Source organism: Dendrobates tinctorius, unplaced genomic scaffold (genome assembly GCF_039654945.1).
Source record: "Dendrobates tinctorius isolate UK_male_01 unplaced genomic scaffold, ASM3965494v1 ptg000017l, whole genome shotgun sequence".
Taxonomy (NCBI): Eukaryota; Metazoa; Chordata; class Amphibia; order Anura; family Dendrobatidae; genus Dendrobates; species Dendrobates tinctorius.
Window position 1 is genome coordinate 10102992 of NW_027361685.1, and position 26975 is coordinate 10129966.

General features: G+C 47.0%; 1 protein-coding gene across 1 annotated transcript; it reads left to right on the top strand.

The window, feature by feature from the left end:
* The first annotated feature begins 6126 nt into the window (after window positions 1-6126).
* Window positions 6127-25448, top strand: LOC141082433 (uncharacterized). Its single transcript, XM_073566376.1, has 4 exons — window positions 6127-6136; window positions 7945-8039; window positions 8238-8328; window positions 23945-25448. The coding sequence occupies exons 1-4, from the start codon at window positions 6127-6129 to the stop codon at window positions 24961-24963; spliced, it is 1215 nt and encodes a 404-aa protein (XP_073422477.1). The 3' UTR covers window positions 24964-25448.
* The last annotated feature ends 1527 nt before the right edge of the window (window positions 25449-26975 follow it).

The following is a 26975-nucleotide window of genomic DNA, read 5'->3' on the forward strand; positions in this document are numbered from 1 at the left end:
GGCTTTTTATCCCTTTCCTCATACTGTAGCTCCTGGGCACAGGCCCTCACTCCTGTCCCTTCACTATAAAGCCTGGGTTTCATTATACTGTACAGCTGTACAGGGGTCTAGTGATTGCTTTTGAGCCCTTTCCTCAGACTGTAGCTCCTGGGCACAGGCCCTCACTCCTGTCCCTTCTCTATAAAGTCTGGGCTGTTATGAATGAGTTACCGAAGGAGGAAAAAACAAAAATACAAGCTAAGTCCAGAAAACCGGAGAGGTTGGTAGCTATCGGATTGCAGACCCCTGATCCTATCCACAACAACTAACAGTAGCCGTCGGGGGTTCCTACGATGTCCTAGACCCCTCGATCACAGCCGGAGAACTAAAAAGGCCTAAAGAAACAAAGGGGAAATCTAAACTGCCCCAGAGCAGACCCCAAAGCAATAGGCAGCTCCCAACATATAATGACGGTGAAGCAAGAAGAAAACACTAACACAGATAGAAAGATAGGTTGAGCAAATGATGGGGCCCAAGCTAACTAAAAAGGACAGGATAGAGAAGTTGCTGTCTGCAGTCCGTAAAAAACCCTAACAAAAAATGTCCCAACCGACTGATAGGAAAAACAGGCCCTGAAGTCGCTAGGACTTCAAAATGACTATATCAGCACTCAGGTAAATTCTGAAGACAGAGCAAAGAGACAAACTGATCAGAGACAAAAATGGAACACAGCACACCCCAGACCGGGGATGGCTGAACTCCAAAAAACAAGGAAAACAAAACAAAACTAATAAGTTCAATAGCAGAGCAAAAACTTATCTTTGGGAAGCAGGAATCAGACTGGTCTCCAAGAATCCAGCAGAGAAATCACCAGCGACTCAGAAGGGCGTCGGCTGCCTTATATCCAGTCAGAAGTTCCTGTTACCCAGTCATCATCTACCAGATCAGGTGTTTGGCAATCAGCCTCAATAGCTTCCTTCACCAGAAGAGGGAGTTCATCAAACATCGACGGTGAAGGGGAAAATGAACTCACAACACTGGGCCTCATTATACAGCTGTACAGAGGTGTAGTGAAGGCTTTTAACCCTTTCCTCAGACTGGAGCTCCTGGGAACAGGCCCTCACTCCTGTCCCTTCACTATAAAGCCTGGGCCTCACTATACAGCTGTACAGGGGTCTAGTGAAGGCTTTTTAGCCCTTTCCTCAGACTGTAGCTCCTGTGAACAGGCTCTCACTACTGTCCCTTCACTATAAAGCCTGTGCCTCATTATACAGCTGTACAGGGGTCTAGTGAAGGCTTTTTAGCCCTTTCCTCAGACTATAGCTCGTGGGATCAGGCCTTCACTTCTGTCCCTTCACTATAAAGCCTGGGCCTCATGATACAGCTGTATAAGGGTCTAGTGAAATCATTTTAGCCCTTTCCTCAGACTGTAGCTCCTGGGAACAGGCCCTCACTCCTATCCCTTCGCTATAAAGCCTGGGCCTCATTATACAGCTGTACAGGGGTCTAGTGAAGGCTTTTTAGCCCTTTCCTCAGACTGTAGCTCCTGAGCACAGGCCCTCACTCCAGTCCCTTCACTATAAAGCCTGGGCCTCATTATATAGCTGCACAGTGGTGTAGTGAAGGCTTTTTAGCCCTTTCCTCAGACTGTAGCTCATGTGAACAGGCCCTCACTCCTGTCCCTTCACTATAAAGCCTGGGCCTCATTATACAGCTGTACAGGGGTCTAGTGAAGGCTTTTTAGCCCTTTCCTCAGACTGTAGCTCCTGGGAACAGGCTCTCACTCCTGTCCCTTCACTATAAAGCCTGAGCCTCATTATACAGCTGTACGGGGGTCCAGTGAAGGCGTTTTAGCCCTTTCCTCAGACTATAGCTCCTGGGATCAGGCCCTCACTTCTGTCCCTTCACTATAAAGCCTGGGCCTCATTATACAGCTGTATAAGGGTCTAGTGAAATCTTTTTAGCCCTTTCCTCAGACTGTAGCTCCTGGGAATAGGCCCTCACTCCTGTCCCTTCACTATAAAGCCTGGGCCTCATTATACAGCTGTACAGAGGTGTAGTGAAGGCTTTTAACCCTTTCCTAAGACTGGAGCTCCTGGGAACAGGCCCTCACTCCTGTCCCTTCACTATAAAGCCTGGGCCTCATTATACAGCTGTACAGGGGTCTAATGAAGGCTTTTTAGCCCTTTCCTCAGACTGTAACTCCTGGGCACAGGCCCTCACTCCTGTCCCTTCATTATAAAGCCTGGGCCTCATTATACAGCTGTACAGGGGTCAAGTGAAGGCTTTTTAGCCCTTTCCTCAGACTATAGCTCCTGGGATCAGGCCCTCACTCCTGTCCCTTCACTATAAAGCCTGGGCCTCATTATACAACTGTACAGGGGTCTAGTGAAGGCTTTTTAGCCCTTTCCTCAGACTGTAGCTCCTGGGAACAGGCCCTCACTCCTGTCCCTTCACTATAAAGCCTGGGCCTCATTATACAGCTGTACAGAGGTGTAGTGAAGGCTTTTAACCCTTTCCTCAGACTGTAGCTCCTGGGAACAGGCCCTCACTCCTGTCCCTTCACTATAAAGCCTGGGCCTCATTATACAGCTGTACAGGGGTCTAGTGAAGGCTTTTTAGCCCTTTCCTCAGACTGTAGCTCCTTGTCACCATAACCCTAACAATCTAATTAAGGTGTGAAATCTTGGTCAAAATGATCTCAGTTCACAAATCTCCAAGGGTGCTCAAAGTTTTGCATCGCCCCTTTTTCCTTTTTGTAATTATGAAATTGTAATATATGTGTCTCTCTCTATATATATTTTGTAATTATTATTTTTGCCTAAAATACAAAGGCCATGTGTGATATTAGAGGTTCGGCCTTTTAGAGATCATTTCATCTTCATCTTACTACTGCTCACAATAACGGTCATTTTGACCATGGGCGCCCACACTTTTACACGCTGCTGTCAATGCTTCATCCCGCTGGTGCTCAATATTTAATAGGGTCTTACTATTAAACTTAATGAAAAGTTCGGTGAATTTCTTTGAGCTGTTATTACTAGAGATGAGCGAATATCGTCGGAGAAGTTGTTATTGGCTAATATCACTTACCGAATAGCTGCATCGGGACCCCGGATCCCTGGAGCGCTCCCGATAATCAGTGGCATGTGTCGCTCTCCATGCAGGTGCTGTGACTATCACACAGCGCGACACACGCAGCTGATTATCGGGAGCGCTCCAGCACACTGAGTCCTGCACACACTGAGGCCCCTGATCATGTGACCCCTGACTCCTCCCCTCCTGTGACCTCATCACAGGTCCTGTGTGCACAGAGCAGTCATATATGTGGCGGACACTCCTGGATCTTCTGCTTTCTGGGCCGGTTCCTCCTGTGAGCTCTATTAACCCTTTTGCTCCCTGTTTTCTCCTTTCTGACCAGGACAATATCTGAATTCGGATAGTGTGACAGGAATTTAAGCAATTTGGAAGGAAAAAATGACAATTGTACTTTATTTTCTCACAAAAATGTGACTTTAGCCCCAAAATTGGCCGCGTAACAAATCCTTATTTTCCCCACTGTAGTTTGTAGACTCCATATACAGATCCCTTAAGTGCGAAAAGAGCTGAATTCCCCACTTAAGTTATTGCATTTTGGAAATTGCCCCCACTGGGAATTTATCTCCAGGTAAAGGCACAATTGTGTCTCCATGGGGGTTGTGCTCACAGCCCAACATCGTGCGGCCTCCAAAGAAATGCCACCCCACACCATTACTGACCACTGCCAAACCGGTCATGCTGAAGGATGTTGCAGGCAGCAGATCGCTCTCCACGGCATCTCCAGACTCTGTCACGTCTGTCACATGTGCTCAGTGTGAACCTGCTTTCATCTGTGAAGAGCACAGGGCGCCAGTGGTGAATTTGCCAATCCTGGTGATCTGTGACAAATGCCAAGTGTCCTGTACGGTGTTGGGCTGTGAGCACAACCCCCATCTGTGGACGTCGGGCCCTCAGACCATCCTCATGGAATCAGTTTCTAACCATTTGTGCAGACACATGAACATTTGTGGCCTGTTGGAGGTCATTTTGCAGGTCTCTGGCAGTGCTCCTCCTGTTCCTCCTTGCACAAAGGTGGAGGTAGCGGTCCTGCTGCTGGGTTGTTGCCCTCCTATGGGCCCCTCCACATCTCCTGGTGTACTGGCCTGTCTCCTGGTAGCGACTCCAGCCTCTGGACACTACGCTGACAAACACAGCAAACCTTCTTGCCACAGCTCGCATTGATGTGCCATCCTGGATGAGCTGCACTACCTGAGCCACTTGTGTGGGTTGTAGAGGCCGTCTCATGCTACCACGAGTGTGAAAGCACAACCAACATTCAAAAGTGACCAAAACATCAGCCAGAAGCATTGGTACTGAGATGTGGTCTGTGGTCCCCACCTGCTGAACCACTCCTTTATTGAGGGTGTCTTGATAATTGCCAATAATTTCCATCTGTTGTCTATTCCATTTGCACAACAGCATGTGAAATTGATTGTCAATCAGTGTTGCTTCCTAAGTGGACAGTTTGATTTCACAGAAGTTTGATTTACTTGGAGTTATATTCTGTTGTTTGTGTTCCCTTTATTTTTTTGAACAGTGTATATAGATAGAGAGAGAGATTTTTTTTCCATTATGTTGGAGGGTCCAATTCCAGCTATTGCTGTGGGATCTGTGATTTCTATCTACACCACTGTGTACAGGATAATAGAGTATAATAAAGTAGTTATGGACGTGATGTAACTAACATTGTGCAGTGACTCTGCTTTCCATATAGTGACGGATATTCCTTGTTACTGAAACTGTGATATATTTTCCACTTTAACCCTTTTTTAAACCCCTCTGATCAGTGCGATCATACAACATACAAGCCTCTGATGGCTCCGGTGATGCCCTGTACTACTGTAGTGCCGTGTATCATCACTGCCTGTCAGTGTAATACTAACGGCCCCATACACATGAGATCAGAGTTGGCTGATCGGTCATTTGGCAGACGGCGATCTCTCCCGACTCCCCCATACACACAAATATTCCAGCTTTCCTGTGGTCTGTATGAGAGAGTCGCCTCCAGACTCCTCTAGAGGAGGATTATCTACAGGAAGAACAAACGGATTATCCTCTGAAATTCAGGATGCCGGATCCTTCTCTGCCCTGACATCATCTGTCGGGAGGCCCCCAAATACATTATATGGTCGGCCAAACCCCCCGAAATCAGTGCTTTCATGGAACTTTAGCCTAATGTGTAAGGGGGCGTTATAAGGTAACTTATTGGGCGCTGCCTCTGGCCCGGCCTAATAGACCTTCATACATTGCAGCCCAGACCCCGTTATTAGGCATGTAAGTATCGGAGTAACTAGGCCGCCCCATACTATCGAGTACTTGGAGGCGGGGGTCATTCAGCCAAACTCTGTCACACCTTCTTAGATGTCATGTTTGCTTTTCACAGCAGCAAGTGGTTATACTGTCAGGGTTTTTGTTGAAGCCTCATCTGTGCCGTCCCTGCGGTGTACATCTATGTTCTGGGCCCAAAAAGATTAATTTCTTTTTAATAAATGTTTAACATATTAAAAATTATAAATTGTGTCTTCTGCTTTTTGCTTATTTTTTTCTTCTTACAAGAATTGTTGGATCCAATTTTCTTTAGAAACATTTTAATATCGGCTTTTTCTGGAGTTTTTCCTGTAATATAGGAAAGCCTAAGGCCAGAAATAATCCCCATAAATCACTGTACATGGAGACTTTGGGATCAGATCATTTCTGTCCGTGTTTATTGTGGAAACAAAAAATCTTTTCTAAAAGCCTCAAACTTCTGTGTGTGACTCAGAGCTGAGATCTAACGTGATAGAAGATTCGAGTGCGGGGAAGACGGGAAACCTTCATATAGACTGCCGGTGGGGATGGAGGCAGTGACCGACTCTGGACAAATATGTTTCTAGAGCCGCAGTAGAAGATGAAGAAGTTGTCCTCATCATGATGTAGTTATTTCTCATGTCAATGTAAGGGGGTGAAGCACCGAAGTAGCCGAGGGGGAGTTGCCTTCCTAGCTCCGTGCCCAGAACCATCGAGCAGGGCATTAGGTTCCCCGGGGGATGCTTTAGGGGACTGCGCGAGTACCAGGAACAGGAAGAGGACATGACGGAGAGTGGGAGAATTGGGCGCGCTTTCAGCAGAGCAGTGCATGGACGGGAGCAGAGAGGACGCTGACAGAGGAGAGGACAGGAGACAGGCGCAGCGACTGAACACTGAGGGACCGCAGACACAGGTGCTGAGCACTGAGTACGAGAAGCCTGTCCCTACACCTCTTGGAGGGCTGGTCGCTCACCTCCTGTTAGAGACTATCTCACACCGACAGACTGGATGTACTGACAAGAGGCTCCCCTGCAGTGAGGCGCTGCTTCATCCTGAGACGCTTCCCTGTGACCGAGGAACATACGATAACGTGACACTGACCTGCCAAGAGAGACTGTCGCAGGCAGAGCCCCTGACCCTGTTGAGGGAACGCCGCTGCCGCAGCAGAGGGAGAAACCTTGCATACAGGGGGATACCACCATCCGCACACCCCTTGCGCTCTCACGTTAACCCCCCATACGCCAGTTGGACTATACCTAGGACCCCAGAGACAGACGACATCAAGCACCCCTGGTGCCTGGGTGCCTACGTGGGAGAAGAGTGATCTCTACAAGCAATATCTCCAGGAACTGATAAGTTTCATCCCCATAAGAGAATAACTGTCTGTTGTTTTACACTTCTGTTATTTCTCCAGTCTCTGTTATCACCTGTTACAGCATTTTCTCTGTTACATTATATGTTCACCAGATATTCTCCCTGTAAATAAACCTCCCCTTTTACTGTGGGTCTGCCTGCTCTGTGGTGACGTATATTCCTCCTGCACGTTATTACATCACGTGTAATGAATATCTCCTGCAGTATTGGTAATGCCGATTCCAGTGTCGTAATGAGACGAGAATTAGCGTTATGGAAGATGAGTCTATGAGGAACGTGTTCAGCTGCCGACTCCGAGGAGGAAACTGCTTGTTGTCTGTGGCCTAAATATATAGGTTTTATTAGTAGATGTCAGGGAAGAAAACTAAACCCTGTAAGATAATAAATCTCCTCATATGTTTCCCTTATTATCTCCAGTAATTGTATTATTACACAGGATTCTTATGTTGTTACATCGGATCATCTTCTTCTCATTCAGGTCTCTACAATATCGGATCCTCTCAGTGAAGATCTTCTACAGAAGAGAATTTTCCTGATTTACCCATCAAGGATGGATATGGACAGAGACAAGATGGCGGAGAGGATATTACACCTCACCCTAGAGATCCTCTTCCGTCTCACTGGAGAGGTGAGAGATTCTGATGACGTCACATTACATCATTCTTATCTATGGGAATAACAGATGGACAGAACTGGAGAGGTGAGGACTCTGGAAATGTCTGTAGTGAGATTTATTAATGTGTCTCTCCATAACCAGGATTACACAGTGGTGAAGAAGACCTCTAGTGATCGCTGTCAGGACCCTGTGTCTGAGGGATGGGGAAGACCCCTGAGCCCAATCACGGGGCCTCCAACTCTCCCCCTGATCCATGAGGACGTCAATGACCAGAAGATCCTAGAACTCACCTACAAGATGATGGAGCTGCTGACTGGAGAGGTGACACTGCTGGGAATGCTGGGACATTATACAGTAACACTAGGAAGGGATCGGGGGGATGATGGTATCATTGTATGTGTCAGGTTCCTATAAGGTGTCAGGATGTCGCTGTCTATTTCTCCATGGAGGAGTGGGAGTATTTAGAAGGACACAAAGATCTGTACAAGAACGTCATAATGGAGGTTCCCCAGCCCATCACATCACCAGGTAATAGACAGGACTAAATACACACGGCCTATAATTATCTGTATGTAGAGAATGAATTCAGTCCCTGTATGTGTTTCCTCCAGATCTATCCAGTAAGAGGACAACACCAGAGAGATGTCCCCGTCCTCTTCTTCCACAGGACTGTAAACAAGATCCCAGTGCTCCTCAGGATCATCAGGTAGATGGAGAGAAGGTGTCAGGAGATCTCCCCTATGATGTGTAGACGGCTGTGAAGGTCTTGTGCTCAGTCTTGTTTTATCCACCAGGTTTATATGTTTTATACTTGTGTAATGAGAATGGTGGAGATGGCAGGATTAGAGCTGATCGTAGATGGGACTTCTCTATCTGTCTGTGACTCTTACAATATTTGTTTCAGGGTGAAGATCTGACCCATATTAATACTACAGAGACATATGTGAGGGGTGATGAGCGGTGTAAAGAGGAGATTCCCATATATGACTACCCAGGTGAGTAGTAACCACTGAATGCAGAGAAGTCACAGATTATTCTCGGTCACCGGCTGTATCTGCTTTATCGGTGGTGTAGTCCGGCCGTATTATCATGATCACCATTTTGCCTCTAGACCACAACATTCTCCTCCACCCAAAACTGTTCAAATGACTTTGGGCATTGAAAGCTCTTTTCTATAGAACTTACAACCTGGAGTATCCACCTACCCCCTGGGATTAGGAGACGCTGACCGTTACCTGCCCTGATCTGTAACTATAAAGCCAAATGACAGCGTACGTAGAATGTGCTGACAGGTTAGGATATCACTTAAAGAAAAATATTATGATGGGTCTGTAAGAGAAAGCGGAGGGTAATGATGCTGTTGGCTTCCTAGATCCCTGAGATCTTATCGGATGACTCTTCTCTCCCTTCTGTGCTGCTGAATGTCTCATGGTCCATACAAGACCAGGTCCAGTCTTTCTGGCCAAACTTCCCTTTTATGAGCGACAACAGTAAATGTGCAGTGAGGCCAAGTGTGAATTTCTGTGCAATAAGAGCAGAGTTTCCCTTTATCCTGACTTTTCAATTTGTGTTAAAACTACCGTATTTTTCGGACTATAAGACGCACTGTTTTCCTTCAAAAATGTGGAGGAAAATGGGGGGTGTCTTATTGTTCGGATGTACCGGCTCTGGCTGTGGAGGGGAGGTGGGGGAACAGCATCGGCGGAGCAGCGGGTCACAGGAGGCTAGAGCCGGTGGCTGCGGCTAACTCCTGTTCCCGCTGGTAAAGAGAAATTAATATTCAATGCATTCCACGCCCATGGGCTTGGAGGGCAATGAATATTCATTTCTCTTTAATCATAGAATCTTGATATGATTAGCCCCCAACCCCAGTCCTGGTATGCATGACACCATCCTTATAATTGGCCCACATGCCCATCCCAATACTGGTATACATGGCCCCATCAGAAAACATTAAAAATCAAACCTTTACACTTATGGAGCGCCCTCACTCACCAGGGCCGTGGGGTACTCGGTACCGGGCCGGTTCATCTTTTCAACGGGGGGTCATCACGGCAGCAGTGACCCGGTCCGTGGCCCTGGGGCTCTATTACAAAGGGGGGTTGTTTCAGTGTGCTTATGGTGGTGAAAGTTTATAAGTGATTCGTGACGCCACCTGTGGTGTTCGGCAAAAGAGATGTAAGCCGACGCTGCAGACAGATCCTCTGGGACAGATAGTGTGGTGCAGCAATGATGTTATAGCCCTCCACAGGCAGGGCTGTAGTCCCAGGGCAGTGTGAGTGAAGTGACACTTAGATGGTGTAGTGTCAGGTGCAAGAGATGTAGTCGTGCTGGGCAGGTTGTCGCAGGAATAAGTGGAGGACACCAGGCATGCAGTTCCAAAGCTTTACTCACAGTCTGTTGCAGGTACAGGTGCCCGCATCCGTGCCGTGTCCTCCGGGTCAGGAGCTCAGCCAACATCCAGGCAAGATGAAGTACTCCCTTCCAACACTCCACCAACATATGTGCCTTTTCTGAACGTCTCCTCTTATAGCGCCTAAGAATGAAGTAGTCCTAGTACCGAGTTACACTGGAGTTCCTCCTGTCAAATGTTCCTATGAACTCTACTTGTACTGCAGACAGCTGTAGCCTGTTTCGGGGACTCCTTGCTGAGTCCCGGCTCACTAATATGTTGCTGTTGTGCCCCCAAGTCTTGTGTGGGAATAAAGTGGTGACAACTTTTATTCCTCCGGTGTCTGCTGCAGGACCATTAGTATCCGTACAACCTCGGGGACCGGACCCCGGCCTTGCGCTTAGAACTTAAAAAAGGGTTCTCCTCTAACCCTGGTCCTTGTTCTCTTATTCTCCTCACGTTCCGTGCTAATCCTTCTTCCCAATGGAGAATCAAGCTTCCTTTCTCTCTCTCTTTCCTGTGCCAGCAGACCCAGATCACTGTGGCCTGCTGCAGAACTTCCTTCTTTCATCCCTCTCCTGGGGATCTTCTCTGTCTCACACTCCGTCCGTCTACATCCTCACTCTCTGACTGAGTGCAAGGACTGACTGCCTGAACTCAACTCTTCCCACTCTTTTAGGTGAACTAAACTCCACCCACCTCCCAGCACGTTTTGTTTTCCAAGCAGGGAGCCACCAAGGGGTGCTATGCTACTCTCCAAGCAGGGAGCCGCCGAAGGTGCTTTGCTACACTACTTTGTGGTGTGGGGTGCAGGTGTTGGAGCGTGGTCAGGTGTATCCACCTTACCTGGATGGTGGGGTACCACACCTCAGGAAGAGGTGCAGTACATCTGTGGCGACTGAACCCTCAGGGGCGCAACATACCCCCCGATAAACAGCACGTCCGCGGACTGCAAGGAAAACAAAGTTGACAATACAGGAACATACAAAATTTTGTAATGCAAAATAAACAGTTCTTATCTAATCTTCTCAATATGAGAGGCACAGTTTCTTGAACGTTGCAAACAGTTTTTAACTATCTAATTTCAAAGTTATGCTACCTAATTTAAAGTGCTATGAAAGCAAACTCACTACCAATTCAAGTAACACATTTTCTAGCAACACATTTCCTTTCTGTCATTTTTCACATTTTCTACTTTTCTTCTTCTTACCCTTAAGTGACAACTGCTAGTGTCTGGTTCACCATCTGCATATCTTTATCCAATCTTTATTCAAACATTGTAACACATTATTTCTTTCTCAATGAAACTCTATAAAATCTGTTCTATCACTATCTAGGTTCTAGTCAAAAATATTAAGCATCATTAGTAAGTGCAATGGTAGACACTGGTCTGGCCAACGTGTCTGGAAATGTCCTTATAACGAGGTAGTCTTTATTTCAAGGCAAGGTTCCTTTGTAAAACCAAGAGAAAGCACCTATAGAGGTGCAAACTATTTACAATTACAGTTCTGGATCACTCAGCGTCCATGATCTCCATAGTACAAGTGTAAAGGCTGCCAATCAAACTGGGCAACAACTGTGAAGAAAACAAGAAAATAAAAACAGGATAACAAAAAGAAGGCACAACGTTGCAAATACCCTCCTGGGTAATGAGAGTTAGTTTAAGTCGACATTATGGCTAGTTGTCCCCTTCTGGGGTTCTGGAAGCTGGTTGCTTGGGCTGCATCCAGGGGAGATGCTCTGGGTGTCCTCATCCTGTTGCTGATGGCCTACCGATCGCAGGTACTCCTCTTCCCAAGGGGTGAGATTGGTAGTGGTTGGGGTAAAGGAAAGGGCGACCGAAACATCGACTGCCTGCGGGGATGGCATGTCAACTATTGCCGATGGTACCCCTGCTGCCACCAACGACTCAGCAAATGTTATCGCCGGTACCACCGAGTTTTGTTCTTCTAGGTCCATCGGGACCTCAGCGAGCGGCACCGCGGCCTGGAGTTGTCGGCAGGGGGCAATCAGACCATTCCTAGTCACTGGCGCCATTCCTAGCACGAGGGTCATGTCATGCGCGGTAATCATACCTTGCGCTTCCCGACAAGGAGGCTCCGGTCCCGGCGCAGGTACATGGCAGCAAACAGCGGCGGCCGCTACTCCCGGAGTTGCCTGCGGAGCGGGTTGCAGCTGGATCCGAGCCGGGGAAAGGTTGGTTTCGGCCAAAGCCGTCGGTAAAGGCCTGCGCGGCTGCGCCGGGTCCGGGCGGGGGCACGGACCCTGTCCATTCTGTTCCGGGATCCTCATATACCTCCTCCGGGCAGGCCTCATCCAGTGGCAGTATCTGTTTTGAGGCGGCGACGGGCACTGCAGATGGTATCTCAGCTGGCGTATACTCCGCAGGGGCGGCCTGGGGGCGAGCTGCTTTTCCTCCCCACATTCCTCTGGCTTCTCCTCTCTATCCATCATGGTGTTCTGGTGTTCTTCCCGCTTCGGCTCTTTTCCCGCCACTGGCTTCCGCTCCTCCTTTTGGGGGACGGCGTCTTCTTCCAACTCCTCCATACCAAGCCAGTATACGAACCCCTCGGGGGGTGGACCATGTTCCTGTCGTATAGAAGTTCAGACAGGGGAGGCCCAGGACAGTCCGCCCTCTTTTCTTAGGACCACCTATAGTGTCACGCCCTTCTTCACCACGCTGGCGGCCATTTTTAGCATTCATCCTACAGTCTGCCAAATTAGGTCTGCCGCACATTTCCAAAAGTTTTAAGTCCAACAAATCTCAGGCACACAGAATCCGATGGCATCAGGTCTCGTCATCCTGTTCGTGATGCCAAGTTTGGAGCGCCCTCACTCACCAGGGCCGTGGGGTACTCGGTACCGGGCCGGTTGATCTTCTCAACGGGGGGTCGTCACGGCAGCAGTGACCTGGTCCATGGCCCTGGGGCTCAATTACAAAGGGGGGTTGTTTCAGTGTGCTTATGGTGGTGAAAGTTTATAAGTGATTCGTGACGCCACCTGTGGTGTTCGGCAATAGAGATGTAAGCCGACGCTGCAGACAGATCCGCTGGGACAGATGGTGTGGTGCAGCAATGATGTTATAGCCCTCCACAGGCAGGGCTGTAGTCCCAGGGCAGTGTGGGTGAAGTGACACTTAGATGGTGTAGTGTCAGGCGCAAGAGATGTAGTCATGCTGGGCAGGTTGGTGCAGGAATAAGTGGAGGACACCAGGCATGCAGTTCCAAAGCTTTACTCACAGTCTGTTGCAGGTACAGGTGCCCGCATCCGTGCCGTGCCCTCCGGGTCAGGAGCTCAGCCAACATCCAGGCAAGATGAAGTACTCCCTTCCAACACTCCACCAACATATGTGCCTTTTCTGAACGTCTCCTCTTATAGCGCCTAAGAATGAAGTAGTCCTAGTACCGAGTTACACTGGAGTTCCTCCTGTCAAATGTTCCTATGAACTCTACTTGTACTGCAGACAGCTGTAGCCTGTTTCGGGGACTCCTTGCTGAGTCCCGGCTCACTAATATGTTGCTGTTGTGCCCCCAAGTCTTGTGTGGGAATAAAGTGGTGACAACTTCTATTCCTCCGGTGTCTGCTGCAGGACCATTAGTATCCGTACAACCTCGGGGACCGGACCCCAGCCTTGCGCTTAGAACTTAAAAAAGGGTTCTCCTCTAACCCTGGTCCTTGTTCTCTTATTCTCCTCACGTTCCGTGCTAATCCTTCTTCCCAATGGAGAATCAAGCTTCCTTTCTCTCTCTCTTTCCTGTGCCAGCAGACCCAGATCACTGTGGCCTGCTGCAGAACTTCCTTCTTTCATCCCTCTCCTGGGGATCTTCTCTGTCTCACACTCCGTCCGTCTACATCCTCACTCTCTGACTGAGTGCAAGGACTGACTGCCTGAACTCAACTCTTCCCGCTCTTTTAGGTGAACTAAACTCCACCCACCTCCCAGCACGTTTTGTGTTCCAAGCAGGGAGCCACCAAGGGGTGCTATGCTACTCTCCAAGCAGGGAGCCGCCGAAGGTGCTTTGCTACACTACTTTGTGGTGTGGGGTGCAGGTGTTGGAGCGTGGTCAGGTGTATCCACCTTACCTGGATGGTGGGGTACCACACCTCAGGAAGAGGTGCAGTACATCTGTGGCGACTGAACCCTCAGGGGCGCAACATACCCCCTGATAAACAGCACGTCCGCGGACTGCAAGGAAAACAAAGTTGACAATACAGGAACATACAAAATTTTGTAATGCAAAATAAACAGTTCTTATCTAATCTTCTCAATATGAGAGGCACAGTTTCTTGAACGTTGCAAACAGTTTTTAACTATCTAATTTCAAAGTTATGCTACCTAATTTAAAGTGCTATGAAAGCAAACTCACTACCAATTCAAGTAACACATTTTCTAGCAACACATTTCCTTTCTGTCATTTTTCACATTTTCTACTTTTCTTCTTCTTACCCTTAAGTGACAACTGCTAGTGTCTTGTTCACCATCTGCATATCTTTATCCAATCTTTATTCAAACATTGTAACACATTATTTCTTTCTCAATGAAACTCTATAAAATCTGTTCTATCACTATCTAGGTTCTAGTCAAAAATATTAAGCATCATTAGTAAGTGCAATGGTAGACACTGGTCCGGCCAACGTGTCTGGAAATGTCCTTATAACGAGGTAGTCTTTATTTCAAGGCAAGGTTCCTTTGTAAAACCAAGAGAAAGCACCTATAGAGGTGCAAACTATTTACAATTACAGTTCTGGATCACTCAGCGTCCATGATCTCCATAGTACAAGTGTAAAGGCTGCCAATCAAACTGGGCAACAACTGTGAAGAAAACAAGAAAATAAAAACAGGATAACAAAAAGAAGGCACAACGTTGCAAATACCCTCCTGGGTAATGAGAGTTAGTTTAAGTCGACATTATGGCTAGTTGTCCCCTTCTGGGGTTCTGGAAGCTGGTTGCTTGGGCTGCATCCAGGGGAGATGCTCTGGGTGTCCTCATCCTGTTGCTGATGGCCTACCGATCGCAGGTACTCCTCTTCCCAAGGGGTGAGATTGGTAGTGGTTGGGGTAAAGGAAAGGGCGACCGAAACATCGACTGCCTGCGGGGATGGCATGTCAACTATTGCCGATGGTACCCCTGCTGCCACCAACGACTCAGCAAATGTTATCGCCGGTACCGCCGAGTTTTGTTCTTCTAGGTCCATCGGGACCTCAGCAGGCGGCACCGCGGCCTGGAGTTGTCGGCAGGGGGCAATCAGACCATTCCTAGTCACTGGCGCCATTCCTAGCACGAGGGTCATGTCAGGCGCGGTAATCATACCTTGCGCTTCCCGACAAGGAGGCTCCGGTCCCGGCGCAGGTACATGGCAGCAAACAGCGGCGGCCGCTACTCCCGGAGTTGCCTGCGGAGCGGGTTGCAGCTGGATCCGAGCCGGGGAAAGGTTGGTTTCGGCCAAAGCCATCGTTAAAGGCCTGCGCGGCTGCGCCGGGTCCGGGCGGGGACACGGACCCTGTCCATTCTGTTCCGGGATCCTCATATACCTCCTCCGGGCAGGCCTCATCCAGTGGCAGTATCTGTTTTGAGGCGGCGACGGGCACTGCAGATGGTATCTCAGCTGGCGTATACTCCGCAGGGGCGGCCTGGGGGCGAGCTGCTTTTCCTCCCCACATTCCTCTGGCTTCTCCTCTCTATCCATCATGGTGTTCTTCCCGCTTCGGCTCTTTTCCCGCCACTGGCTTCCGCTCCTCCTTTTGGGGGACGGCGTCTTCTTCCAACTCCTCCATACCAAGCCAGTATACGAACCCCTCGGGGGGTGGACCATGTTCCTGTCGTATAGAAGTTCAGACAGGGGAGGCCCAGGACAGTCCGCCCTCTTTTCTTAGGACCACCTATAGTGTCACGCCCTTCTTCACCACGCTGGCGGCCATTTTTAGCATTCATCCTACAGTCTGCCAAATTAGGTCTGCCGCACATTTCCAAAAGTTTTAAGTCCAACAAATCTCAGGCACACAGAATCCGATGGCATCAGGTCTCGTCATCCTGTTCGTGATGCCAAGTTTGGAGCGCCCTCACTCACCAGGGCCGTGGGGTACTCGGTACCGGGCCGGTTGATCTTCTCAACGGGGGGTCGTCACGGCAGCAGTGACCTGGTCCATGGCCCTGGGGCTCAATTACAAAGGGGGGTTGTTTCAGTGTGCTTATGGTGGTGAAAGTTTATAAGTGATTCGTGACGCCACCTGTGGTGTTCGGCAATAGAGATGTAAGCCGACGCTGCAGACAGATCCTCTGGGACAGATGGTGTGGTGCAGCAATGATGTTATAGCCCTCCACAGGCAGGGCTGTAGTCCCAGGGCAGTGTGGGTGAAGTGACACTTAGATGGTGTAGTGTCAGGCGCAAGAGATGTAGTCATGCTGGGCAGGTTGGTGCAGGAATAAGTGGAGGACACCAGGCATGCAGTTCCAAAGCTTTACTCACAGTCTGTTGCAGGTACAGGTGCCCGCATCCGTGCCGTGCCCTCCGGGTCAGGAGCTCAGCCAACATCCAGGCAAGATGAAGTACTCCCTTCCAACACTCCGCCAACATATGTGCCTTTTCTGAACGTCTCCTCTTATAGCGCCTAAGAATGAAGTACTCCTAGTACTGAGTTATACTGGAGTTACTCCTGTCAAATGTTCCTATGAACTCTACATGTACGGCAGACAGCTGTAGCCTGTTTCGGGGACTCCTTGCTACTGAGTCCCGGCTCACTAATATGTTGCTGTTGTGCCCCCAAGTCTTGTGTGGGAATAAAGTGGTCACTACTTCTATTCCTCCGGTGTCTGCTGCAGGACCATTAGTATCCGTAAAACCTCAGGGACCGGACCCCGGCCTTGCGCTTAGAACTTGAAAAGGGTTCTCCTCTAACCCTGGTCCTTGTTCTCTTATTCTCCTCACGTTCCGTGCTAATCCTTCTTCCCAATGGAGAATCAAGCTTCCTTTCTCTCTCTCTTTCCTGTGCCAGCAGACCCAGATCACTGTGGCCTACTGCAGCACTTCCTTCTTCCATCCCTCTCCTGGGGATCTTCTCTGTCTCACACTCCGTCCGTCTACATCCTCACTCTCTGACTGAGTGCAAGGACTGACTGCCTGAACTCAACTCTTCCTGCTCTTTTAGGTGAACTAAATTCCATCCACCTCCCAGCACGTTTCGTGTTCCAAGCAGGGAGCCACCAAGGGGTGCTATGCTACACTCCAAGCAGGGAGCCTCCGAAGGTGCTTTGCTACACTACTTTGTGGTGTGGGGTGCAGGTGTTGGAGCGTGGTCAGGTGTCTCCACCTTACCTGGATGGTGGGGTACCACACCTCAGGGGGAGGTAAGTACCTCTGTGGCGACTGAACCCTCAGGGGCGCCACACTTACCTACCCCGCACTCCCTCGCAGCGTCCTGCTCCGTTGCCAGCAACTGCTATAAGCTTGTAAGCAGCGCATGGCAGGGACGTCATGCGCTGCTCACAAGCAGAGCACAGTTGCCAGGACTGTGCACGCAAAGGGCAGTGAGTATTCATTTCTCTTCAGTAGCACACAGTGTCAGCCTCCGGCTTCCTGCTGCTACCGGCAGTCACATGTGCCGCTACTTAAGATAAAAGAATATTCATGAATTCTCACTGTTCTCAGCGCTTCTTACAAGCATACAGCAGTTGCTGGCACCGGAGCAGTACGCTGTAAGGGAGCGCCGGGTAGGTAAGTGTAATGGTTTGTTTTTTTAATGTTTTGTGATGGGGCCATGTATACCAGGATAGGAATGGGGGTGGGGGCCACTTATAAGGATGGGGCCCTGCATACCAGGACGAGCTGGGGCCCTGCATACCAGGTGAGATGGGGCCCAGCATACCAGGACGAGATGGGGCCCTGCATACCAGGACGAGATGGGGCCCTGCATACCAGGACGAGATGGGGCCACGTATACCAGGATGAGATGGGGCCCTGCATACCAGGATAAGGATGGGACCAGGCATACCAGGATAGGGATGGCACCATGCATACTAGGACGAGATGGGGGCCCTGTATATCAGGACGACATGCGGCTCTGCATGCCAGGACGAGATAAGGCGGCATGCATACTAGGATGAGATGGGGGCCCTGTATACCAGGATAGGTATGAGGGGGCAATGTGTATCAGAATGGGGGTGAGGGGACCATATATACCAGGATAAGGGATATTAAGTACAGAATTGACCACATTTTTTGCTTCAGTTTTTTTCCTAATTTCTTCCTCTAAATCCTAGGTGCGTCTTATAGTCCAAAAAATACGGTAACTTCAAGGAGGATTGTGATAAACTACAGGACAAACATTACACTGTGCCATGATATATCTCTAAGCTGTGCGTGGCTGATGGCTGTAATATACATTTATTCCCGCCTGCAGGACATGTGTTGGCTCCAGCCCTGGTTTCATAGATTTACTAAACGTCATGAATTCCATTATATTTTCCATCCTGAGGAATTCAGATTACTGCACAATCTCTCCTGAAATGGGGGCGCTAATACTTTCTCTACTCTTCTGCTCAGGATTCATAGTGGCTCCAATGGTCCACCATAAATGAGGGCAACTCCGGTTTAGTGTTCTCCCCTCGTACAGACGTTGTTGGGGATGTAACATATTTTTTATTCTATGTCATTTTTTTTAACCTGTTCCTTCTGTATGATAGTTTGATTGTGGTGGGATCGGCCTTCCTGCCTAATGTGAGTCTGTAACTCCCTGATAGTCTTGAAAAAAGCTCTCCATTGCCTCTTCTAAATGTCTAAGATCTAAATTTAGAAGGATCAACTTTATTCTCATTTGCACAAGGAAAGACTAGAAGCAATGGGATGAAACTGAATGGGAGGAGACACAGATTAGATATTAGAAAAAACTTTTTGACAGTTAGAGTGATCAATGAGTGGAACAGGCTGCCACGAGAAGTGGTGAGTTCTCCTTCAATGGAAGTCTTCAAACAGAGGCTGGACAGACATCTGACTGGGATGATTTAGCGAATCCTGCTTTGAGCAGGGGGTTGGACCAGATGGCCCAGGAGGTCCCTTCCAACTCTACGATTCTATGATTCTATGATTCTATGAAATTTAAAGTGCCCCTGTCAGCAGGATTGTGCTCAGTAACCTACAGACACTGTCAGGTCAGCACCGTTACACTGATTACAATGATACCTGGTGAAGAAATTCGTCTTGTGGTTGTTGTTTAATCTTTATTTGTATTTTTCAGTTAATGAGACTCTCGTGCTCTGGGGTGGGGCTGTGGGCAGCCTGTGGGCGTGGCTTTATGTGGTGCTTACATATTACATGTTCATCTCCAAAAAATAAGGAAAAGAGCAGCACGAAAAGGCCATAGTCCTGTTTCTTGCCTGCATTTATGCTGCCCTCACGAACCTTGTCCATGTATGCTTTTCTGAAATAAATGACAGTTTTTTTTTATGATCCTGTAAACGGAGTGTGCTGCTTTTTTCCTTATTTTTTGGATTGTCTCATGTGTGCTTTTTCAAGCAAGCACCTTTACTACCGTGCTTTCACCCTGCAAAGTGTTGCTGATTCAGAGTCCACCCACTCCACCAGTAAGTAGACTGTTTCTTATTGCCATTCTATTTTTTCTTTTTGATTTACATATTTATCTATATTGGCTTATGACAGGTCGCTGACCCCTCACTGACCTGCCCCCATTATTACATAATACATATAATAGCATTGATATTATTGTTGATAATGCCTATAATACTGTGGCTATTATGAGGCTTAGACAAATTTTTTTACAAATGACACTGGCGGCGCCTGTCCAGTAGCCTCTATCCCTTACTTATAGATCCTACTGCGCAAGTGCCGCCATCGCCAGTGACATTTTTCTGGATGTTATTTTTATGTAAAATAGGGGGCAGGTCACTGAAGGATCAGTGTCATAAGCCAATACAGATGAATATTTACACAGAGCAACACATAAGGCCTTGCCCACAGCCCAAGTCACAGTCACTCCCACAACCCACCCCGAAGCATGAGAATCTCATTAACTGAAAACTACAAATACAGATTAAACAATAACCATCCCCCAGATGCCCAGAAAAGGCACATCTAATAGATGCGCCAATTCTGATGCTTTGCCCGGCTCTTCCCACTTGCCCTGTAGCGGTGGCAAGTGGGGTTCATATTTGTGGGGTTGATGTCACCCTTGTAATGTCAGGTGACATCAAGCCCACGGCTTAGTAATGGAAAGGTGTCTATCCATTCCTAAGCCCATAGCTACATTGTAAATAAAGACACAGCCAAAATAAAGTCTTTTATTAGAAATAAAACAAAACGGTTTTTCTTTTTTAATTAAAAATAACAAACACAGTTATACTCACCTAACGCCTATTTCCACCGAAGACCTCGTTCTCCTGTAATAAAAATAAAAAACAACAATATACCATACTTGTCTGTCGTTCTGTCCCACGCCGTAATCCAGGTCTGGGGGATAATTAGTTTTCAACCTGGACGGTGCCAAGATGCAACCGTCCAGGCTGAGAGCCACTGGTGAATGAGCTGCTGCATGGACCTCAGGACCATGGGAAAAAGTCAGTGATGAGGTCACCACAGTTCAAGCTAAGTGACTTCACAGCAGATCACCGTGAGAATTCTCTGTTAGCTTTAAATAAAAAACAAAAACTGTGTTTTGTTTTATTTCTAATAAAAGACTTTATTCTGGCTTTGTCTTTATTCACCATATAACTATAATATTAGTAATGGATAGGTGTCTTATAGACACCTCTCCATAACTATGTCGTGGGCTTGATGTCACCTGACAATACAAGGGTGACATAAACCCCACAAATATGAACCCCACTCTCCACCACTACAGGGCAATTGGGAAGAGCCGGGCAAAGTGCCAGAATTGGCGCAACTAATAGATATGCCTTTTCTGGGCAGCTGTGGGCTGCTATTTTTAGGCTGGGGGTCAATATCCATGGCCCCTTACTAGCATGAGAATGCCAGCCCCCAGTTGTCAGCTTTAGCAAGGCTGTTTATCAAAAATGATGAGGACCCCACGCTGTTTTTTTTAAATTATTTCTTTAAATAATAAAAAAAACGTGTGGGGACCCCTCTATTCTTGATAACCAGCCTTGCTGAAGCTGACAGATGAGGGTTGCAGCGCCAAGTTGTGAGTTTTCCAGACTGGTTATAGAAAATACAGGGGAACCCACGCCGTTTTTTTCATTCATTTATTTAGTTATAGCGCAGGCAGTGGGTGAGGAATACTCCCATCATCCGCTCCTGCTGTCACTGTTCTTAGCAGCAGCAGGTGTAGGTTGATGGGAGTAATAGTCCCAAAAGCCCCCACCTGCTGTCATCATTCTGACTTTAATATAACTCTCATCATTCTCCCCGCCGGCAGAGCAGAGGAGAATGATGAGAGCGTCTTCAGCACCCGCCGCCGGGGAACAGCGCGTACTGTAGCGCTTCTTCCCTGCCGGCCGTCCTTGTGGTACTGATGCTGCAAACGAGCGGCACACGGGTGTCACACATGTGCCACAAGTATTACACACATGGACATCTCCGGTACCAGAAATATCAGGACGTGTGAAACCGGCCTTATACACAGTTCTCTTTAAATGCCTAATATTTCTTCTTGAAACTCATCTGTCAGAAAATATTGGAGCTTACGATAGTATAGATTGTGAAGTCTCCGAGCCCCATACTCTAATTAAACCAGAGAGGTTTCACCACTAGCTACTCATTTATTACTGATGAAGACTGTGGAGTTAGATCATTTCAGTAGTTCCTAATCAGGCCCCATTATTAATATCTGACGTGTGTCACTTTATGTGGTGGTAAGTTTGGAATTCTTCACAAAGGATAATAGGAAACAAATGGATCTTAGAAATTATTTTCCAGCTTCGCACTATACCCTACATACGGTTGTACACTACTGTCTGGGCACATGGCAGTGTTCAGAAGGGAAGGAGCGCCATTTAGCTATTTGAATGCAGATCTTGCTGGAATAGTTTGCAGACACAATGTATTGGGAGCACTGTTCATGGTCACCTGGCAGCTCAAAAGATGTCCACCATGAACATGCTTGGCTCTATCTTCTCTGCTTGCCATATCCCAAGGATTGCCTTGCTCATCGCCCTTTAACACCCTCACATGGAATCTGGACTTACACAGGGACCCCTAGGCTTGGACCATGGTGTTACCTGCTATTCTGTGGTATTAGATGGCGAGAAGAATAGTCAGGTAGCTAGATCAGAACCAGAAGGACAGAATACAGAATCAGAAGACACAAGAGTAGTCAGGAAACGGGCCACGGTCACAACAGGACACAAATACACAAGCCGCAAGCTGAGCACAGAGGACTGAACCAGAGGAGAACAGCGCTGTATCTGGCAGATTCCGGCCATGTGCTTTGCGCTTTAGTAGGGTGTGGTACTTTCCAATTGGCTGAAGTAGGGAGCAGATTACTCCAGCTGGACAGAAGGAACAGATCCCAGATGAGATTGGACACACCATATGCAGAAGCCCTAATATAACTAAGTGACAGAAAACCAGAATAGTCGAAATCCCCATAAAGTGATTCCATTTTATAAATCAATTCACTGAGGGTTATAATCCTTAGGAGGAGTGAATATTTTGACTCCACAGCCACTTTCTGGGAATTAACACGCAGTGGATGCTGGAGAGTGAAAATTACACATTTGCCATTTTATTACCCAGCACATAGTGCCCAGATTGTGCTCCAGGAGACACACACCGCAAATTAAGTGGATTCTTCTCACTATAATATTGCTAAATACAGGTGTAACACCCCTTTATGGCTACCACTGTACCCTGGGTGTTATGGGGGGTCTCACCTCTTTTGTACGCAGTGCCTCCACCCGAATCTTGATTGGAGCTCTGTCTCTGGGCTGCAGAAGGACAGTTATCTTCTGCCAGGGGCTGATTCGGGAAACCCCTGCCACAGCTCGGAACACACTCAGGAAGCAGGATTAAAACAGTTTAACAGATTTATTGCTATGAAGCAGAATTAAAATGGATTTACAGGAATAAACATACAATGCGATTTACTGTGCTCTATAAAAGTCATATACCCATCAAAGACTAATTAAACCCCAACCCTGCAGATATAACTTGCCCAATTCCCCCTCTTTTGCATTTACTCAGTTCGACCGTTGGGGCCCAGTTGCCACGGATGTTGGTGCGCAAAGGAAGGTTGGCGCGCAAAGTAGAAAACGTAGGTGCACTTAAATGAATGTTGCTGTCAATAGTCTCGGTTGCAGTGTACTCACTGTAAGTTGCGCTGATAGTATCACAAGTCTCAGCAGAACACTCACTGTGTCTCCAACAATCAGAGGATTCTTTAGACTCCAGCTGAGGGCTGCAGGATTTAGACCTTTATCCGATGGGAGTGCGGGCAGAACTCTCTGGATCTTTGCTCTCTCCGGCAACACTGGTATCTCCGCGGGGTCCCCCACACTCTGCAACTTAGGGGAATCAAGATCCACACCGCTCTGTTTCTCATAACCAGCAGCAGCAGCCACGTTTTCTCTCCTCTCCCTCTTTACTTTCACTTTCTCCTCAGCGTCCTCCCTCAAGTCCCTCCTCCTCCCTTCTTCTATCATCTCACTGGAACAAGGATCCCTGGGAGTTGTAGTCTTCTGCCACTCAGGAGAAAAACGATTAGTGTCTGCAGGTCCCTGTTTAACAGCCACTGCAAAACTCTTCTTAGAGTCTGTAAGCTCCAGCATGCCGGTAGATGCTCTGACAGTTCCCTGTGCATGTGTTACACAGGGATCCTAAATGTTGTTTGCGCACACTGCAAGACTCAGAAGTGAGAGCGGATTTTGCTGGATTGGTTTATAGAAACCTTGTTGCTTTTCAACAGCCTTTGAGCCACTAATAGTGTGGGAACCTCTGTTTTTCCATTGACAGATGATCGACCTGAGTGGGGACTTGTTTTTTGTGAGATGAGAATTGGTATTTTCACCTACGTAACATTGATTAGTTTCTTTTTATTCAATATTTGGGAGGCAGAATGAACAAACAGTTGAACACCACACACTATTGGTTCATCCAACGATTTAAATTACAGTGTGAACTTTCATTGTCTTGGTCAATAAAGTTTTTTACATAGCTTGCCATTATTATGGACAGTTTAAGTAGAAATGTTCAAAAATGTAAAACTCAAGGATATTTTAATAAAAAATAATTGTTTTTTTTTAACTTAGCAGATGACTGTACCAGGAGATCAGAGGGACAGCTGACATCTTCAGTTTTTAAATATGATGATCTTCAGATCCTACAAGATACAGCTGAAGTGAATGGCATTACTCCAGATATATCATCATCCATTCACAGCAAAGATATGTCATCTGATCCTATGAAACAGGTCCCATCTTCTGATTCATTACTGACTACTAAGGAAAATCAAAGTCACAAAAGAGGCAATAAAAAACAAACTGCTCCTAGAGCAAAGAAGCCATTTTCATGCTCAGAATGTGGGAAATATTTTGCACAGAAATCAAATTTTGTTACCCACCAGAGAATTCACACAGGGGAGAAACCTTTTTCCTGTTCAGAATGTGGGAAATATTTTGCACAAAAATCAAATTTTGTTACCCACCAAAGAACTCACACAGGGGAGAAGCCTGTTTCCTGTTCAGAATGTGGGAAATGTTTTAACAATAAATCAGATTGTATTAAGCACCAGAGAATTCACACAGGGGAGAAGCCTTTTTCATGTTCAGAATGTGGGAAATGTTTTGCACATAAATCATATTTTGTTACCCACCAAAGAACTCACACAGGGGAGAAGCCTTTTTCCTGTTCAGAATGTGGGAAATGGTTGAACAATAAATCAGATTGTATTAAGCACCAGAGAACTCACACAGGGGAGAAACCATTTTCATGTTCAGAATGTGGGAAATGTTTTGCACATAAATCAAATTTTGTTACCCACCAGAGAACTCACACAGGGGAGAAGCCTTTTTCCTGTTCAGAATGTGGGAAAGGTTTTAACAGTAAGGCAGATTGTATTAAGCACAAGAGAACTCACACAGGGGAGAAACCTTTTTCATGTTCAGAATGTGGGAAATGTTTTGCACATAAATCATATTTTGTTACCCATCAAAGAACTCACACAGGGGAGAAGCCTTTTTCATGTTCAGAATGTGGGAAATGTTTTAGCAATAAATCAGTTTGTGTTAAGCACCAGAGAACTCACACAGGGGAGAAGCCTTTTTCCTGTTAAGAATGTAGGAAATATTTTACCTGGAAAGCGCTCCTTGATCGCCATCATAGCAGTCACGCAGAGGAGAAGCCTTTTTCATTTTCTTAATTTTTTACTTGGAAATCAACTGTTAATAAACATCAGAGATGTCACATGGGGAGAAGCCTTTTTATGTTCATAATGTTGGAATAGTTTTAACCAAAATTGTATCTTCTTAAATGGTTTGTCTCTTGTCATTCCTCATGATTGCTGACAAAAGGATAAAACCAAACTTTATTAATTCCAAATGTAAAACTATACCCATATTTCACCCCTGAAGGTTAGTCGATAGGTGACATATACCCCACATCTCAGTATATAGGGTGAGGTGACATATACACTCACTCTCCAAGCCTCTCATTTCTATGGGTTTCATCGTCCTCACCAAAGGCGTCAGCAGGAGACTATTTAATATTAACCTACAGTTAGGTCCATATATATTTGGACAGAGACAACATTTTTCTAATTTTGGTTCTAGACATTACCACAATGAATTTTAAACAAAACAATTCAGATGCAATTGAAGTTCAGACTTTCAGCTTTCATTTGAGGGTATCCACATTAAAATTGGATGAAGGGTTTAGGAGTTTCAGCTGCTTAACATTTGCCACCCTGTTTTTAAAGGGACCAAAAGTAATTGGACAGATTAAATAATTGTAAATAAAATGTTCATTTCTAGTACTTGGTTGAAAACCCTTTGTTGGCAATGACTGCCTGAAGTCTTGAACTCATGGACATCACCAGACGCTGTGATTCCTCCTTTTTGATGCTCTGCCAGGCCTTCACTGCGGTGGTTTTCAGTTGCTGTTTGTTTGTGGGCCTTTCTGTCTGAAGTTTAGTCTTTAACAAGTGAAATGCATGCTCAATTGGGTTGAGATCAGGTGACTGACTTGGCCATTCAAGAATATTCCACTTCTTTGCTTTAATAAACTCCTGGGTTGCTTTAGCTTTATGTTTTGGGTCATTGTCCATCTGTAGTATGAAACGACGCCCAATCAGTTTGGCTGCATTTGGCTGGATCTGAGCACACAGTATGGTTCTGAATACCTCAGAATTCATTCGGCTGCTTCTGTCCTGTGTCACATCATCAGTAAACACTAGTCACCCAGTGTCACTGGCAGCCATGCATGCCCAAGCCATCACACTGCCTCCGCCGTGTTTTACAGATGATGTGGTATGCTTTGGATCATGAGCTGTACCACGCCTTCGCCATATTTTTCTTTCCATCATTCTGGTAGAGGTTGATCTTGGTTTCATCTGTTATGAATGAGTCACCGTAGGAGGCAAAAACAGAAACACTAGCTAAGTCCAGAAAACCAGAGAAGTTGGCAGCTATCGGATTGCAGGCCCCTGAACCTATCAACAACAACTAGCAGTAGCCGTGGGGGGTTCCTACGGTGCCCTAGACCCCTCGATCACAGTTGGAGAACTAAATAGCCTAAAGACAGAAAGGGAAATCTAAACTGCCCCAGAGCAGACCCCAAAGCAATAGGCAGCCCCCAACATATAATGACGGTGAAGCAAGATGAAAAAACACTCACACAGATAGAAAGATAGGCTGAGCAAATGATGGGGCCCAAGCTAACTAAATAGGACAGGATAGAAAATCTGCTGTCTGCAAACCGCCAAAAACCCTATCAAAACAAGATCCAACAGACTGATAGGGAAAAAAGCCCTGAAGACGCTAGGCTTCAAAAAGACTATATCAGTACTCAGGTATTTTCTGAAGACAGAGCAAAAAGGAATTCTGGTCACCCCAGCAGGGAATGGCAGAAATCCAGAAAAACAAGGCAAAAAAAACCCAAAATACAAATGCAAAAAGCAGAGCAGAAAACTTAGCTTTTGAGGAGCAGGAATCAGACTGGTCTCCTAGAATCCCTCAGAGAAATCACCCGCAAGGCAGAAGGGCGTCGGCTGCCTTATATCCAGTCAGCAATTCCAGTCACCCAGTTATCATCATTCTGCTTGGTAATCAGCCTCACTACCTTCCTTCA

Excerpts from the sequence above, each read along its gene's own strand:
- LOC141082433 (XM_073566376.1), top strand. Across the intron at positions 8,040-8,237 it reads GTGCTCCTCAGGATCATCAG|GGTGAAGATCTGACCCATAT; the intron begins GTAGATGGAGAG and ends TATTTGTTTCAG. Across the intron at positions 8,329-23,944 it reads TCCCATATATGACTACCCAG|ATGACTGTACCAGGAGATCA; the intron begins GTGAGTAGTAAC and ends TTAACTTAGCAG.